We start from the raw sequence: 12,668 nt of genomic DNA on the forward strand, positions 1-12,668 counted from the left end.
AAAAAGGCAATTGTGCCATCCAAACCCTGGACAGCATGACCCCAGGAAAGCAGTGTTCAGACTTCCCCTGGGGCAAACCCCACGAGAGTACACGTTCCTCATACTTTCCCCTCCAATTTAACAAAAACAGCTTCCTCCTGTAAAGGTGCCCAATTCCAGTAACTTTCTTCCTTCAAGTGAATGGCAAGAAAACTAATCAGGGGGGAAATGAGACAGAGTGAGAAAGGAAGTGTCCATTAGAAAAAACTTGGAGAGAATCTATCATTCGCCAGATGCCTGCCTGGCAAACCTGGAAGTGCCAGGCGCTGTGCATTACTGCACACTCCCAGCCGTGAAGATCCTCAAGCTCGCCTTCAGGAATCTCATCATTAAGTTCTTTTCCAGAGCACAGAAACGCCTGCTTCTGACCTTATTTATTCCTCTGCCTCGGAGCATTGCATAATACCCTGGTTCTAATGTACCAAGAACAGATTTCAGAGGCACCACTCCGTAGGAATCGCAGGTGGGTCTCACACTTTTCCTCCTTCTCAGAATTCAGCATAAGCACTCCTTCCTTACATAATTCCACATAAGAGCCTTTCCAACACTAATTCTCATGTCACCTGCACCTAAAATATCAAGAACTTTGGACCAACTACTATACTAAATACTTTGCAATAGGAATAAGCCGACTCAGCTGTTAAATACTGTGTGCACTGCTGGGCCTAGGTTTTAATTTCCCATATATGTGAATTTTGACAAGAACTAGAAAAATGCCAGTAGAATGGACAGGCAGGCTGTAGAGTCAAGATACCTGCTACACCTAAACACACACAGATACACATTATTCCCCACCTTTAACCCATTACCCAAACATACAACCCTATGATTTTTTTTCGACTCAGTTATATAGAAAAATGTATCCATACTTTGCTTTTGCTTTTTTGACAATCTAAAAAAAATTATGCCTAAGTTTCCACAGAGAGCATATATTATTCTGCCATTTCCATTTTAAAAAGAATTAATATATATGCATATGCTGTATATTAGCAGACTATCTCCGAAATGATTCTCAAGAAACTGGTAATTGGGAAGGGGTCTTGTTTTTCCCTGTATATCTTTTTGTGTATTTGAATTTTGGACAATGTGCCTATGTTATTTATTCAAAATTTTAAATTAAATTAAAAGGTTATGCCCAGAACAAAATCCTCCTTGTGAAATATATGGGTGCAGACACCTTTCAGTACTCACAGTGGCTGGCAGTTCAAACAGCATTTTCTGGACATCCCGGCAGCACTCAGCACAGTGACAGAGCTTCTCCCGCTCCCTGCCCTAGGTGTGCTTGGCAAGACACTTAGAAAAAGGTCTCCAAGGAAATCATCGGGACTGGAAACCAATACACTCATATTTGGATTTCCCCAGAAAGGCTTTTTTTCTGCCAGAGGCTTAAGGAGGAAGCTGGAGCCAGAATGTGAGATTCTGGGATGGACTACAAATTTTTCCATAGGCCTAACATGTAGATCCTTGGCTTCAGAGCTGCTCGGGAAACCACGGGGTGGGGGTGAGGGTCTCAAAAGAAACAGATCTTGACTAATAGCACGTATCAGGGTTTTCTGATTTTTCTGAATGGAAGCCAGAACTTATGTACATATTCCTAACGTGTAGGCTTTTTGTAACATTACCTAATCAGTACCCCGCTGTCTCCCCCTTAACGGTCTGGCTTAAACCCACTTACACTTAACGGTCTGGCTTAAACCCACTTACACAGAGCATAAGCCCTACTCCCTCAAGTTTCCTCTCCAATAAAGGAGAGTTTCAAAACCAAAGTCTGTGAATCACAGAATTTGTTCATTCCAGGAAGCAAACCAATCCACAAACTGTGCAGTGCAGAATAATGACATAGTAACTCTTTGAAAGCCCTTCGAGACTAGCAGAGGGGGCATCCACCCCATATGACAGGATGTGGTTGGGACAGCATTACGCATGCCTGATCCCCTCACCCTAATCCTGCCAGGCTTTTCCTTGTCTTCTTGCTCAGCCAAATAATGCTCCACCTCACCCAATCCCTCATGACCCTCAGGGATAAGACCCCTCAACGGTCACCTCCAGCTGAAAGGAGCTGACGTGTGTCCAATCTGTGTTTCTGATGGCTCCTTGGTCCCTCATCTTCAAAATTATGTACAGTTCCTGCAGCCCCTCCTGCTCTCCCAAAAGATACACAAGTTCGAGATCTTCATGCCAGCTATAGGAAAACCAGAACAGCTCCCCACGGCAGGAAAACGGGAACAAGGGGAGCCATGTACGCTATTTACACCTTGAATGCTAGTCACTTCCTACCTCTCACTCAGCAGACAGGCAGCCCCTCAACTCCTCCCACCTCAGAGTGTCCTTATGTTTTCAAGTGAATTTTCTTGCTTCTTATGCCTAATAATGGTGCAGAAATCTAACAATGAGGCCCACAACACCCTGCCTGAAATTTTATCATCCAGCCTCTTGGATTACTTCATCTCAGACTACTGTCTCCCTCCCTGTACAGGCTCCATTTCCCAAAATCCTAGCTTCCACTTTATTCCCTAGGAAATCTTACTCACTGAATTAATTCAGTAGACTCACTACATCTGCAACACTCTCTCTTATCCCTCTCTCTCTCAAGCTCTAGACTCATATTTCCACCTATTGCTTCAACGTTTCCAAATTCATGGTCTACGAGCACCTCAAACAATTCTGCTCAAACAAGGACTCCTGATCTTGCCTTCTTCTAGGACCCCCTACTTCTTTCTGTTGATGACGTTATCATCACTCTCAAGAAACTCAGCCTAGAATGTGAGTGACAACCCCACCTGCTGCTCCTCTGTCTGGATCAACCATCATGTTTGTACCAAAACCCTATTTCCCACAGGCTGCTCCTAGAACTAATGCAGATCCATTCCTGCACGACGTGGCACTTCTCCCATGGGTGACTGTGGCTCAAGGACTCCCATTTTCGACTGACCAAACTTTCTTAGATCTGCGCTACAGCGTAACATTTTTCTACCCAACCAAACCTTCCATTTGTCTCTCCCCTTCCATCAGGGTCGAAACTGCATCACAGTCTAAAGGTCCCCTTGCCTTCTCCAGCTCCCACCACCAATGAATTTCTTACATATCTAATATCGTCTTGGTGACTACTTCATGGTAGACCTAAACTAATACACATTTAACCTCTCACCTCTAAACTCTCCAGCAACCTCCCAGCTTGTTCACCTCCTTGCCTCTGATCTCAGAGGCACTCTGCAAAACACATGTTCAAACATGTCACTTGCTCTGTAGTGACTGTTAATGTCTCCTCTTATGACGGCTCTAAGCCCTCCATACCTTGCTTCTCATACCTCTCTGTAGCCTATTGTCCTACACACAGTCTACTCGCCATCCCTTAAATAACCATGTTATATCCATACTTCCACACTTTTACTCATGCCATAACCTCAGCCAAGCATTCATTTTATTTGCAGACCCATAGAGCTATTAAATATCTACCTCCCTATCAGTTGTAACCTATACTCAGGGATCATATCTTTATCATTTTTTGCCTCCTGACTACCGTACCCTCAGTGCCTAAAACAGTATCTTATCTTCCATAAGTGCCGTTCAATAAATGAGGAATGAAAGCAAATGGAGGAAGCTGTAGAAGGAGATCTGATGATACAGTAGCTTATAACTCAATGGTGACAAAAGTGAATAGGCTTGGGAATTTAGTATATGGGCAAATGGTCCTATGTACCTTAACAGTGCTCAAGAGTAACATTACATTTACAACACAGTATAATTCACTTAATTTGATAGCAATGAATATTTTTTAAAAGTTTGACAGAATTCATTATAATTTAACGTAGGAAGTATGTGCTAATTTAGACGAATGTGATAGTTTTAAAAAATATATCTGCAAAAGATTTTTAGGGCAGTGAAACTATTCTGTATGATGCTACAATGGTAAATATATGTCATTAAACATTTTCCCAACCCCACAGAATGTATAACCCCAAGGGCGAACCCTAATGTAAACTATGGATTTTGGGTGATAATGACATGTCGATGTAGTTGATCAGTTGTAACAAATGCATCACTCTGGTGGGGGACATTGATAATGAGGGAAGCTATGCATGTAGGGGGGTGAAGGGTACCGAGAATTCTCTATATTGTCCCCTCGAATTTGCTCTAAAAAATAAAGTCTATTAAAAATATCTGCAATTTTGTTTATACTACTAATTGCCCTCCCCTTGAATTGGGATCAGACTTAGTGACTCACTCTCATGAGTAGAATATGATATAAGTGATGCTATAGGACTTCCAAGCCTAGGTTATAAAAAGGATAGCTTCTGCCTGGCTTTCCTTCTTCCTTCAGTCACTGGCTCTGGGGGAAATCCAATAGCCACATTGTGAGGACACTCAAGCAGCCTGTGGAGAGATCCGTGTGAGGAGGCACTAAGGCCACACACTAACAGTCAGCACTAGCTTGCCAGCAATGTGAATGAGCCACCAAGCAAGTGGCTCCTCCAGCCCCAGCTGGGCATCCACCAATGTATGACTGTGCCTTCATGAAAAACTCAAAGCCAGAACCACTCCCACTTGGCTGCTCCTGGATTCCTGACCCACAGAAACTGGGAGGATAATAAATGTTCATGATTGTTTTAAGCCACTGAGTTTGGAGTAATTTCTTATAGAGTAGATAATTGATATACTGTCTTTTCTAAAAAAGAGTCAACTTAAAAAAAAAATTCTTAAAGAAATAATTTTGTTTATATAAAATATCTTTGATAATGCTGGATGAATTCCTTGATCTTTTAACGTATGAAAATAAGAGGAAAAAGTTGTTTTACCTTTTATGTTCTTTGTCCCAATCACATGACCTATTTGCTCCCTCATCACTATATGTCAGCATGTTTGTATCCTTTGTACATCAAAAAATAAGCTCTGTGAAAGGACTGGTGTTCTAAATTTCAATCTAAGATGGAATCGGAGTATATGAAATGGAGAATCTCATGCATGCTCACTCAGAAGAACAGAACTTAAGAACTGAGAGACTGATTTCCCATAAATGCCTGCTAGACAGAAGATACTTCTTGATCAATGAACATTTACAAAGAATCCCTTCCCATCCTCAAGGCAATGAACTTACTGCTTGGACTTCACCTTGACTGCCCCTCTTTGTACTCCTTGCCCATAATACAGCCTGTCCCTAACGCTCAAGAAACTGGACTTGCCTGTAGCTAGATACAGCATGTTTTCTGAACTGCAATTCTTCTGCTATTCCCAGATAAAACTCAGATTTGTGGTAACTTGAGCTTGCTTCAGTTTACCTCTTTATTTAGGTTGACAGTCCAAAATATTTTAATGATAAAAATGATACTTTATAAAGACTGAGATTTCTAGTTTGGTGTTCTAAATTTAAAAGGGAGACAATCTGATTATAATTTATTTTCAGACTCATCTCTTTTAAGATATTTTCACCTCTCCACTTCTATCAGGATATGGCACTATATATCTATCTGAAATATCCCTACAGTACAGTAAGTTTATATTTGGTTTTTGTCTTTGAATCTTCCTGAGTAGGAGTCTTTTGTTATTCAAAATAAGCCCTTTTTATTACACTTGAGCTTAACGAAATGACTTAGGGTTGGGTCCTTAGTAGCCTCAGGATAGGGCTAGTCACCAGAAACACCAAAAGTGATTAGAAGGTTGGAACTTTCAGCCCCACCCACAGACCTCTGGGAGGGAAGTGCAGATAAGCTCTACAAAAACTCGTGAACAACAAATTTGGTGAGCTTCTGGGATGGCTAATACATCCTCGTACTGGGACAGTAACCCACCTCAGTTCCACAGGGACAGAAGCTGCTGTGCTCAGGACCCTTCCAGACCTCGTCCCACTTGCCTCTTAATTTGAGTGTTCATCTGTACCTTTTATAGCATCCTTTATAATAAACTGTGAGCATCTCCAGCAAATTAGTCAAACCTAAGGAGTGGGTCATGAAAACCTTCAACTTACAGCTTGTTTGCCAGAAGCACAAGTGACAACGGAGCCTTGCTACTAGCACTCGAAGTGGGGGCAGTCTTGGGGACTGAGCCCTTAATCTATGAGATCTGATGTTATCTTCAGGTAGTGTCAGAATTGCGTTAAATCTTAGGGCACCAAGTCGGTGTCCCCTGTGAATTGAAGAATAGCTTAGTGATGTTGAAAAACACCCCGGAATCCCAAAATGATTGACAGCATAATTTTTCTGATAAGATTCCATCAAGGATGAGACTGCAAGAATACTAAAATACTTCCTTAATTATGCTTTTCAAGTTGTATTTTGCCATTTTTTTTCCTCAGTGAAGGTACTGTCTTGTAAGTATGTTACAATAACATATTTACACACATAAAAAAAACAATGTAAAGACATTGTCTTTGCTTCTAATGGAAGATATATTTAAACTCTATGTTATTTCACGAATCTCTGTTTTTCTATCCAATTTCACATAACTTCTAAACACTTGCAGCATTTTATCCATGGCACTGGAGACTTTTTAACTTTCTAAATTTATATTAAAAAGGTAAGATGTAAACTCCTTGAGGATAGTGTTTATGTCTGTTCATATATCTGTCCTCACGATGACTTGCATGCAGTAAATGGCCAATAAACATTTAACAATATAGGCAATAGGTTGACTTTACACAGATATGCAGTGGCCTGCCCAATAAGAATTAATGACAAAAATATATAAGGATAGGACAGACCGTGATGAGAGACTGAATATACACACAGTGGCCAGACCATATGTAACTCACCCACGACCTGCAGCAACCTGCTAAGAAAACCAATCCCCTTACCTACAATAAACCACCAAAGAAGCCAGCCTGCTGAGTTAGACTTACAGAAAACCAGATTGTTTTCTCCAGTGACAATCTGAACAATAACTTCTGTATCGATGGGTCCAAAATGGACAGGACTTGATTAATAATGAATAGCTTCCTTAATTTTAGTACCCACTTGCAATTCAGGACCAACCAGATAAAGCCAAAATGCACCCCTAACCAATCACATAGTTAACCCGCCTACAGCTTGTTCATGCTAACAGCCTCCAACACCTGAAAGCCCTTCCTTTATACCATTGTAAGGCTTTCCCACTCCTCTGCCAAAACAAAAGGCTAACTCTTCAGCAAGTTCAGAATAGTGTTGGTTCCCTCACTTGGGTGGTCTTCATTTATTTCCCCAACTGTATAATGAAAATCCATTAGAATCATCCTAGTTAAAGATGAAATACAATTCATTTAATCTGGGAACTGAAGGAGCCAGGAACAGCCAAGGGAGAGCCTTGTCAGAGACTGAGCAGTCCACAGGCAGGACTTGACAGACACCATCCGGCTAGAAGAAAACTGACATCAACAACCTGGTAACAGCTGCCCTATCTAGGTGCCCTTGGGGTTAGTTCAAGGGAGTACCCAACCCCATTGGGTAACAGAGTCACCACCTACAGCTGTTACACAACACCTCCTCCCTCTGCTCACTGCCCTACATTAACCATTGATTAAAATCATTCTAAGCAATGTAGCTAGGAACATTAAGTTCTCACAAGTCCATCAGAACTCATTCTAACAACTCAGCTGCTCAGTTCCAGTTAACCAATTTGAACATTAAGAAGTTTAGTTCCTCCTCTCTCTTCCTAAGCATGTTCACAATAAGCAATGTGCAATTTTGTGTAAACCTTAAACCATGCAGCTTCTGTAAAATTGTGGACAAGTTCAGTCTGGTTAACTTGAGCTGACTTTCCTGAAAATAATACACATTGAGGCATACCACAGCTAAAAGCGATTGGCTTCATCTTTAAAGCACTTCCAAATGTTGTATTAATTACAAAATGAAAACAAAGTTATTGTAAAAAATTTAGGAAAAGTAACAAAAAGCTAAAATCACTCATAATGGCACCACCCAGAAAAACAAATGTTCCCACTGACATATATCCTTCCAATATTTTTTGGTTGTATATGTGGATGAGTGAGGGGCGATTCACTTATTAGAATGAAACTGATAAGAGTTTTGAACTGAATAGCTTTGCTTATTTCTCTGAAGTATGACTTATTGAGAAGCCAAGTGATAATCAAGGTATTTTTCCAAGGCACTTCCTGAAGTGTCCAAGGAGAGGGGGAGCGCCCTGCATGACAGGTGAATCATCTCTATGTCCGATCCTGTCCAGCCAATCTGTCCTGTACATGCTGGTCCCTTTCCCCGCAGCAGCCTTCCCCAGCCTGTCCAGCAGAGTGTCACCACTCATTCTTCAATACCCAGCCGTAGTCCTGCGCGCTAGCAGCAGGCGGGGCGCTTCCATACCTGTGCTCTTACCATGCTGCTGCATTTCCACTAGGGCAATTGGCAAATGGCAGCGATTCCAGTGTGATTGAATTTGTGCACATCTGTAAACTGGATACGTCAGAAGAGTCAGAACAGGAGTTTTCTACTCTGTACACCCATTCCCTTGCAGAGGACACGATGAAGACAGTGTAGACTGGTAGCTGGAGTGTGGACAGTGGAGCTGGATTGTCTAGGTTGAATTGTCTTCACCGCTTACCAGCTATGACCTTGGGCAAATGACATATATCCTCTGTATGCCATGGTTTCTCCATCTTTAAAATGGAAGTGATAATGGTACTTACCTCATACGGTTGTAATAAGGATTGAACAACACATGAAAAGTACTTTATAAAGTGGCCAGGATATGGTAAGCACTACCTAAATTCTTGAGATTGCTATGCATAAGAACTAACCCAAGTATCTACATGTTGTTCATAGTTCTCACAATCTTTTTATTCAGCTATGAGGGCAATAAAGACTCATTTGACTAATTAGTTCTTATTAGTTTTCTCTATACATGGCAAAGAAATATTTGGTCCAGAATTCCTCTCAGACTACTATAGAACACAAGCGCTCACGTGAAAGTTTGCATAACACTGTCGCACTATTAAATGAAAATGCTACTACTGGAGGTTACACATACAAACTTGATTTCCCTATATGGAGAATATTAATTAACCATGACTTATGCCCACTTCAGAGTAAAACATTGATGCCTTTCTGATGCATTCTGCTCCCCAGCTCCCAGCTCACTCTTTGCCAGAGAGTCAATCCACTTCAGGGGGCTCTTGACTGTACAACGCTTTCTGAGTCACCTCAGACTAACCAGATAGAACCAGCCCCAAATCTCATGAAAGCTGCTGGAGTTAAAGTTTACACTTAAATTGAAAATCACTTAGCAGGAGCGAGCTTCCAAGAAGAGAGAAGAAATGGAATTCTCCAATGTTCAAATTATTCAGATGGAAACAAGTAGCTGAACTGAAAAAAGGATAGACAACTTTGACACATTTCCTAGGCATTACTGCTCTTAGAAAACATCTTATTTTAGATTATATTGTAAAAAGGGCTGAGCTAAACATTCTCTGACTTCGAAAGTCTCAAAAAAGAATTTATTTGTTGAAATAGTCACCTAAGGCTTACTTAAAAAATATACAACTCTTCACTCTTTAAACATCCAATGAATCAAGATTCTGATTTTCTCAAAATGAAATAAATAAGCCTTCTAGCTATCCCTAGGTCTCAACAAGTTCAACTGAACACAATGTGCAGATTTTCTCCTATAAGCAAGTTCCCTTCTATAAGCAAGGTTCTCTATAAGCCATGAAGTGAATGGGTTCAGATTTGAAATCAACAATGGGAGCAGTCCTCAGCACAGCTCGAGTTACACTAGGTGCCGTGCTGGCTTCCTGCTTCAAGGTGTCTACTTTAAAACAAAGCTTGCCTTCCATATATCCTGTCCTAAAACCTATAACGAACCAACTGACTTCTCCTCACGTGATTCCTTAAGTATAAGAGATTACAGTATTCAAAACCAGATCACCCCATGAGAATTCTTTCCTGTTTAAAACCAAAATGGGGGAAGGGGCTCTTCAGCTCCGCCTGTTCTCTTGACTTGTGAATTCTTGCCTCAGTCCTGGAAGACCCCTGAAAGGCAGTCTTTAGATGAGTAAAAACATTTTAAATATAAAATAAAACTAAGAAAGTCTATGAGTAAACTGAGCTCTCTGAATCAAGCATTAATCTCATTTTTTTCATAAAAATCATCCAGACTTGAAAAGTACTGCTGCCTTTCAGTAGGTATAAATAATGAAACTTGAATGTGAGATAGAAGAACAATTAGAAGATATTATGGTAACTTTGGGCTTGAAGGCCAGATGTTTGGGTCTCCTCAGTTTTGTCACTTCCCTGGCTGCATGACTGTAGGTAATTCCTTTTTCCCTTCTGAGTATTTGGATCTGCAAAGAGGTGATAACACCTCCCAACTTAAAGGATGAGAGAACTGTGGGGCAGGTGGGTGCCTGAAAAGTGCGGGATTCTCCACACGTGTTTGTGCACTGACTTACCCTGCAGAAATTTGCTGACATCTCCTGGAACCCTGAAAGAAAAACCTGGAAAGGTGCTGCAAGACTCCAGTCTAGGGTACAAACCTGATTGCTCATGAAACCAAACATTCCACCGGCTCCCACCCCTTGAGGTACCCGCCATTTTATTTTAATAAACATATTCGTTTGCAGTCCTGAGCAATCCTAACACAGAGCTGGGCTTTCAGAAACCGCAGAAAACAAATAGGCCAAAGCAAGCAGCGTCTAAGGAACCCTCTTGGCCACTTACAAACAGGGTCTTCCATTTTCAAGGGTCTTTTCAAACGAATGCTGGCAGGGACAGTCTTCTCCATCAGTTCATCGATGCTCTAAAATTAAAACGCAAGTCTGTGAATACGAAAGCACGAATAAAGTTCTTCTGAGTGAAAATAGGCACCTCTGTGTTTTGCATCTACAAAGACTTGAGGGAACCTCATTTAAGTCGCCTAATTAGGGTTTCTTTTTTAAAAGAAAAAAATAATTTTGATCAGTTTAGAAATCACTTGGAGGGAAGCAAATAATGAAGATTCACCCACTCCGGGTCGAATTTCAATCGGCAACCGGAGAATACTCGGATAAACCACGAGGTCCTCCTCTAGCAAAGTTCGAGCTCATCAGCAAGCAGGGTGACTTGAGTTGAAAAACAAACGGTTTTGAGGCGCGAAGAGCGGGAGGAGGAGAGAGGACGAGGGCGGGAGAGGGCTGGGGCGCGGGGACCGAGCGCGCAGGTTCGCGTCCACGCCAGGCCCAGGACCGAGGCGCGGGGTCCACGCGGAGCGCAGCGGAGCTCGGGGCTGGGGCGGGAGGCCGCGTCAGCAGAACCCGGGCGGGGCGGGGCGGGGCGGGGCGGCCCGGAGGCCCGGGTGAGGGTCCTTACCGCCAGCCCCAGGGCCTGCAACATCTCCCTCTGGTCTTTGTCCCCAGGTCCGATGTGCCTCCGAGCGAAGTCGTCGTGTCTGGGCAGAAGACGCTCGAGGAGGCGGGAGGCCCCGGCCGCGCCGTAGTCCCCACCGCCGTTACTGCTGTCACGGCTTCGCAGCGCCCAACGCTGCCCCGCACCACCAGCCAGGCGGTGGCCGCCCCCGACTCCATAGCCCAGACGCATCCCCCAGGCCTTGACGCACGTCTGCATGGTCGCGGCCACAGTCCCCTGCCCCGGCCCGCAAGAGTCAGTTGCGCTCTCGGCCCCTCTCTGGTCGCGGACCCCCGGGGTGGCGGCTGCCTCCGGCCTGGAGCCCCTTCCCACGGGACAACTGGTGCGACGGATGGATGGATGCTCCGGCGCGATGAATGGGCACCGCGCTCAGCCTGGCCCCGCGCAAAGTTGTTGCTCCACGCGAGGCACCTGCTCGGCACACTTTAAGTGTCGCCCTGGGGGCGGGCGGTGGGATGGGACCAGCAAATGGGAGTGAACAGAGCAAAAGCTTGGCCAATGGGAGTGAAAGGAGGGGCGGGAGCGGGACAGACCCGGGCCCCCGCCCCCTCTCCCTACCCCCTTCTTGGGGCCCCCGAGGAATCCTGCTGCTCCCGGCATCCTCAGTTACTTCTACTCCATCTCTGGCTGATGCAGAGGCCGGGGCGCACCATGCGCCCGACGCCAGTGTGGGACCTCACTGGTGCGGGATCTGGGTGGATGGCTGCGGGCGAAGTGCGTGGGGAACCCAGCGGGGGTGGAAGAAGATTCTGACCCGGAGGCCAGACACTTCGAGTTGGTTAGTCTCCATTCATTAATACTGAAGTAGCCTTCCCTGTCATATCTCATGGAAACCAATATGAGCAGACGAGTGAGTTCTTTTATAGTTGTAGGATCCTGGGCAAGTTACCCAACCTCTGAGCTTCAGTTTTCACATCTCACAAAGCTTAATGGGATTTAAAAAGAGATTATGTATTGAAAGCACGGCCACCATAACAGACTTGCTCTCGCTCCTCTCTCCTCACTTCGCCTCTCCTCTTCTCTCCTATCTTCTCCTCTCTTCTCTCCTCTCTCTATAAAAATGTAATAGATATTGTTATACATTTTTCACTATCATCTTAGTTGGAAAATTATGTATACCTAGATATTTTGTAAACCTAAGCTCTCTAGCTATCTCTTAAGCTTTTTAGCAAAAGAATGAACTTGCAAAATATGAGGAAGAGAAGACAGCAGTCATCAGAACATTACTTGTACTTAGACTAGAGAAAAAGAGAACCCGTCCTCTTTCTTCTCCGCTAAGCTTCTTCCTTCAGTCATGCTCTGCACACT

The 12,668-nt window shown here is 43.5% G+C and overlaps 1 protein-coding gene across 1 annotated transcript in view; it reads right to left on the reverse strand.

Moving 5' to 3' along the window:
* GLDC (glycine decarboxylase) overlaps positions 1-11,784 on the reverse strand; it is a 75,391-nt gene extending 63,607 nt beyond the window's left edge. The window contains exons 1-2 of the mRNA XM_016161845.2: positions 11,304-11,784; positions 10,677-10,755 (exon numbers count right to left, since the gene is read on the reverse strand). Coding sequence (XP_016017331.2) covers positions 10,677-10,755; positions 11,304-11,558 — 334 coding nt within the window. The 5' untranslated portion in view covers positions 11,559-11,784. The remainder of the gene's footprint in view (positions 1-10,676; positions 10,756-11,303) is intronic.
* Positions 11,785-12,668: the final 884 nt, after the last annotated feature.

This window comes from Rousettus aegyptiacus, unplaced genomic scaffold, assembly GCF_014176215.1.
Source record: "Rousettus aegyptiacus isolate mRouAeg1 unplaced genomic scaffold, mRouAeg1.p scaffold_m13_p_3, whole genome shotgun sequence".
In the NCBI taxonomy this organism is placed as follows: domain Eukaryota; kingdom Metazoa; phylum Chordata; class Mammalia; order Chiroptera; family Pteropodidae; genus Rousettus; species Rousettus aegyptiacus.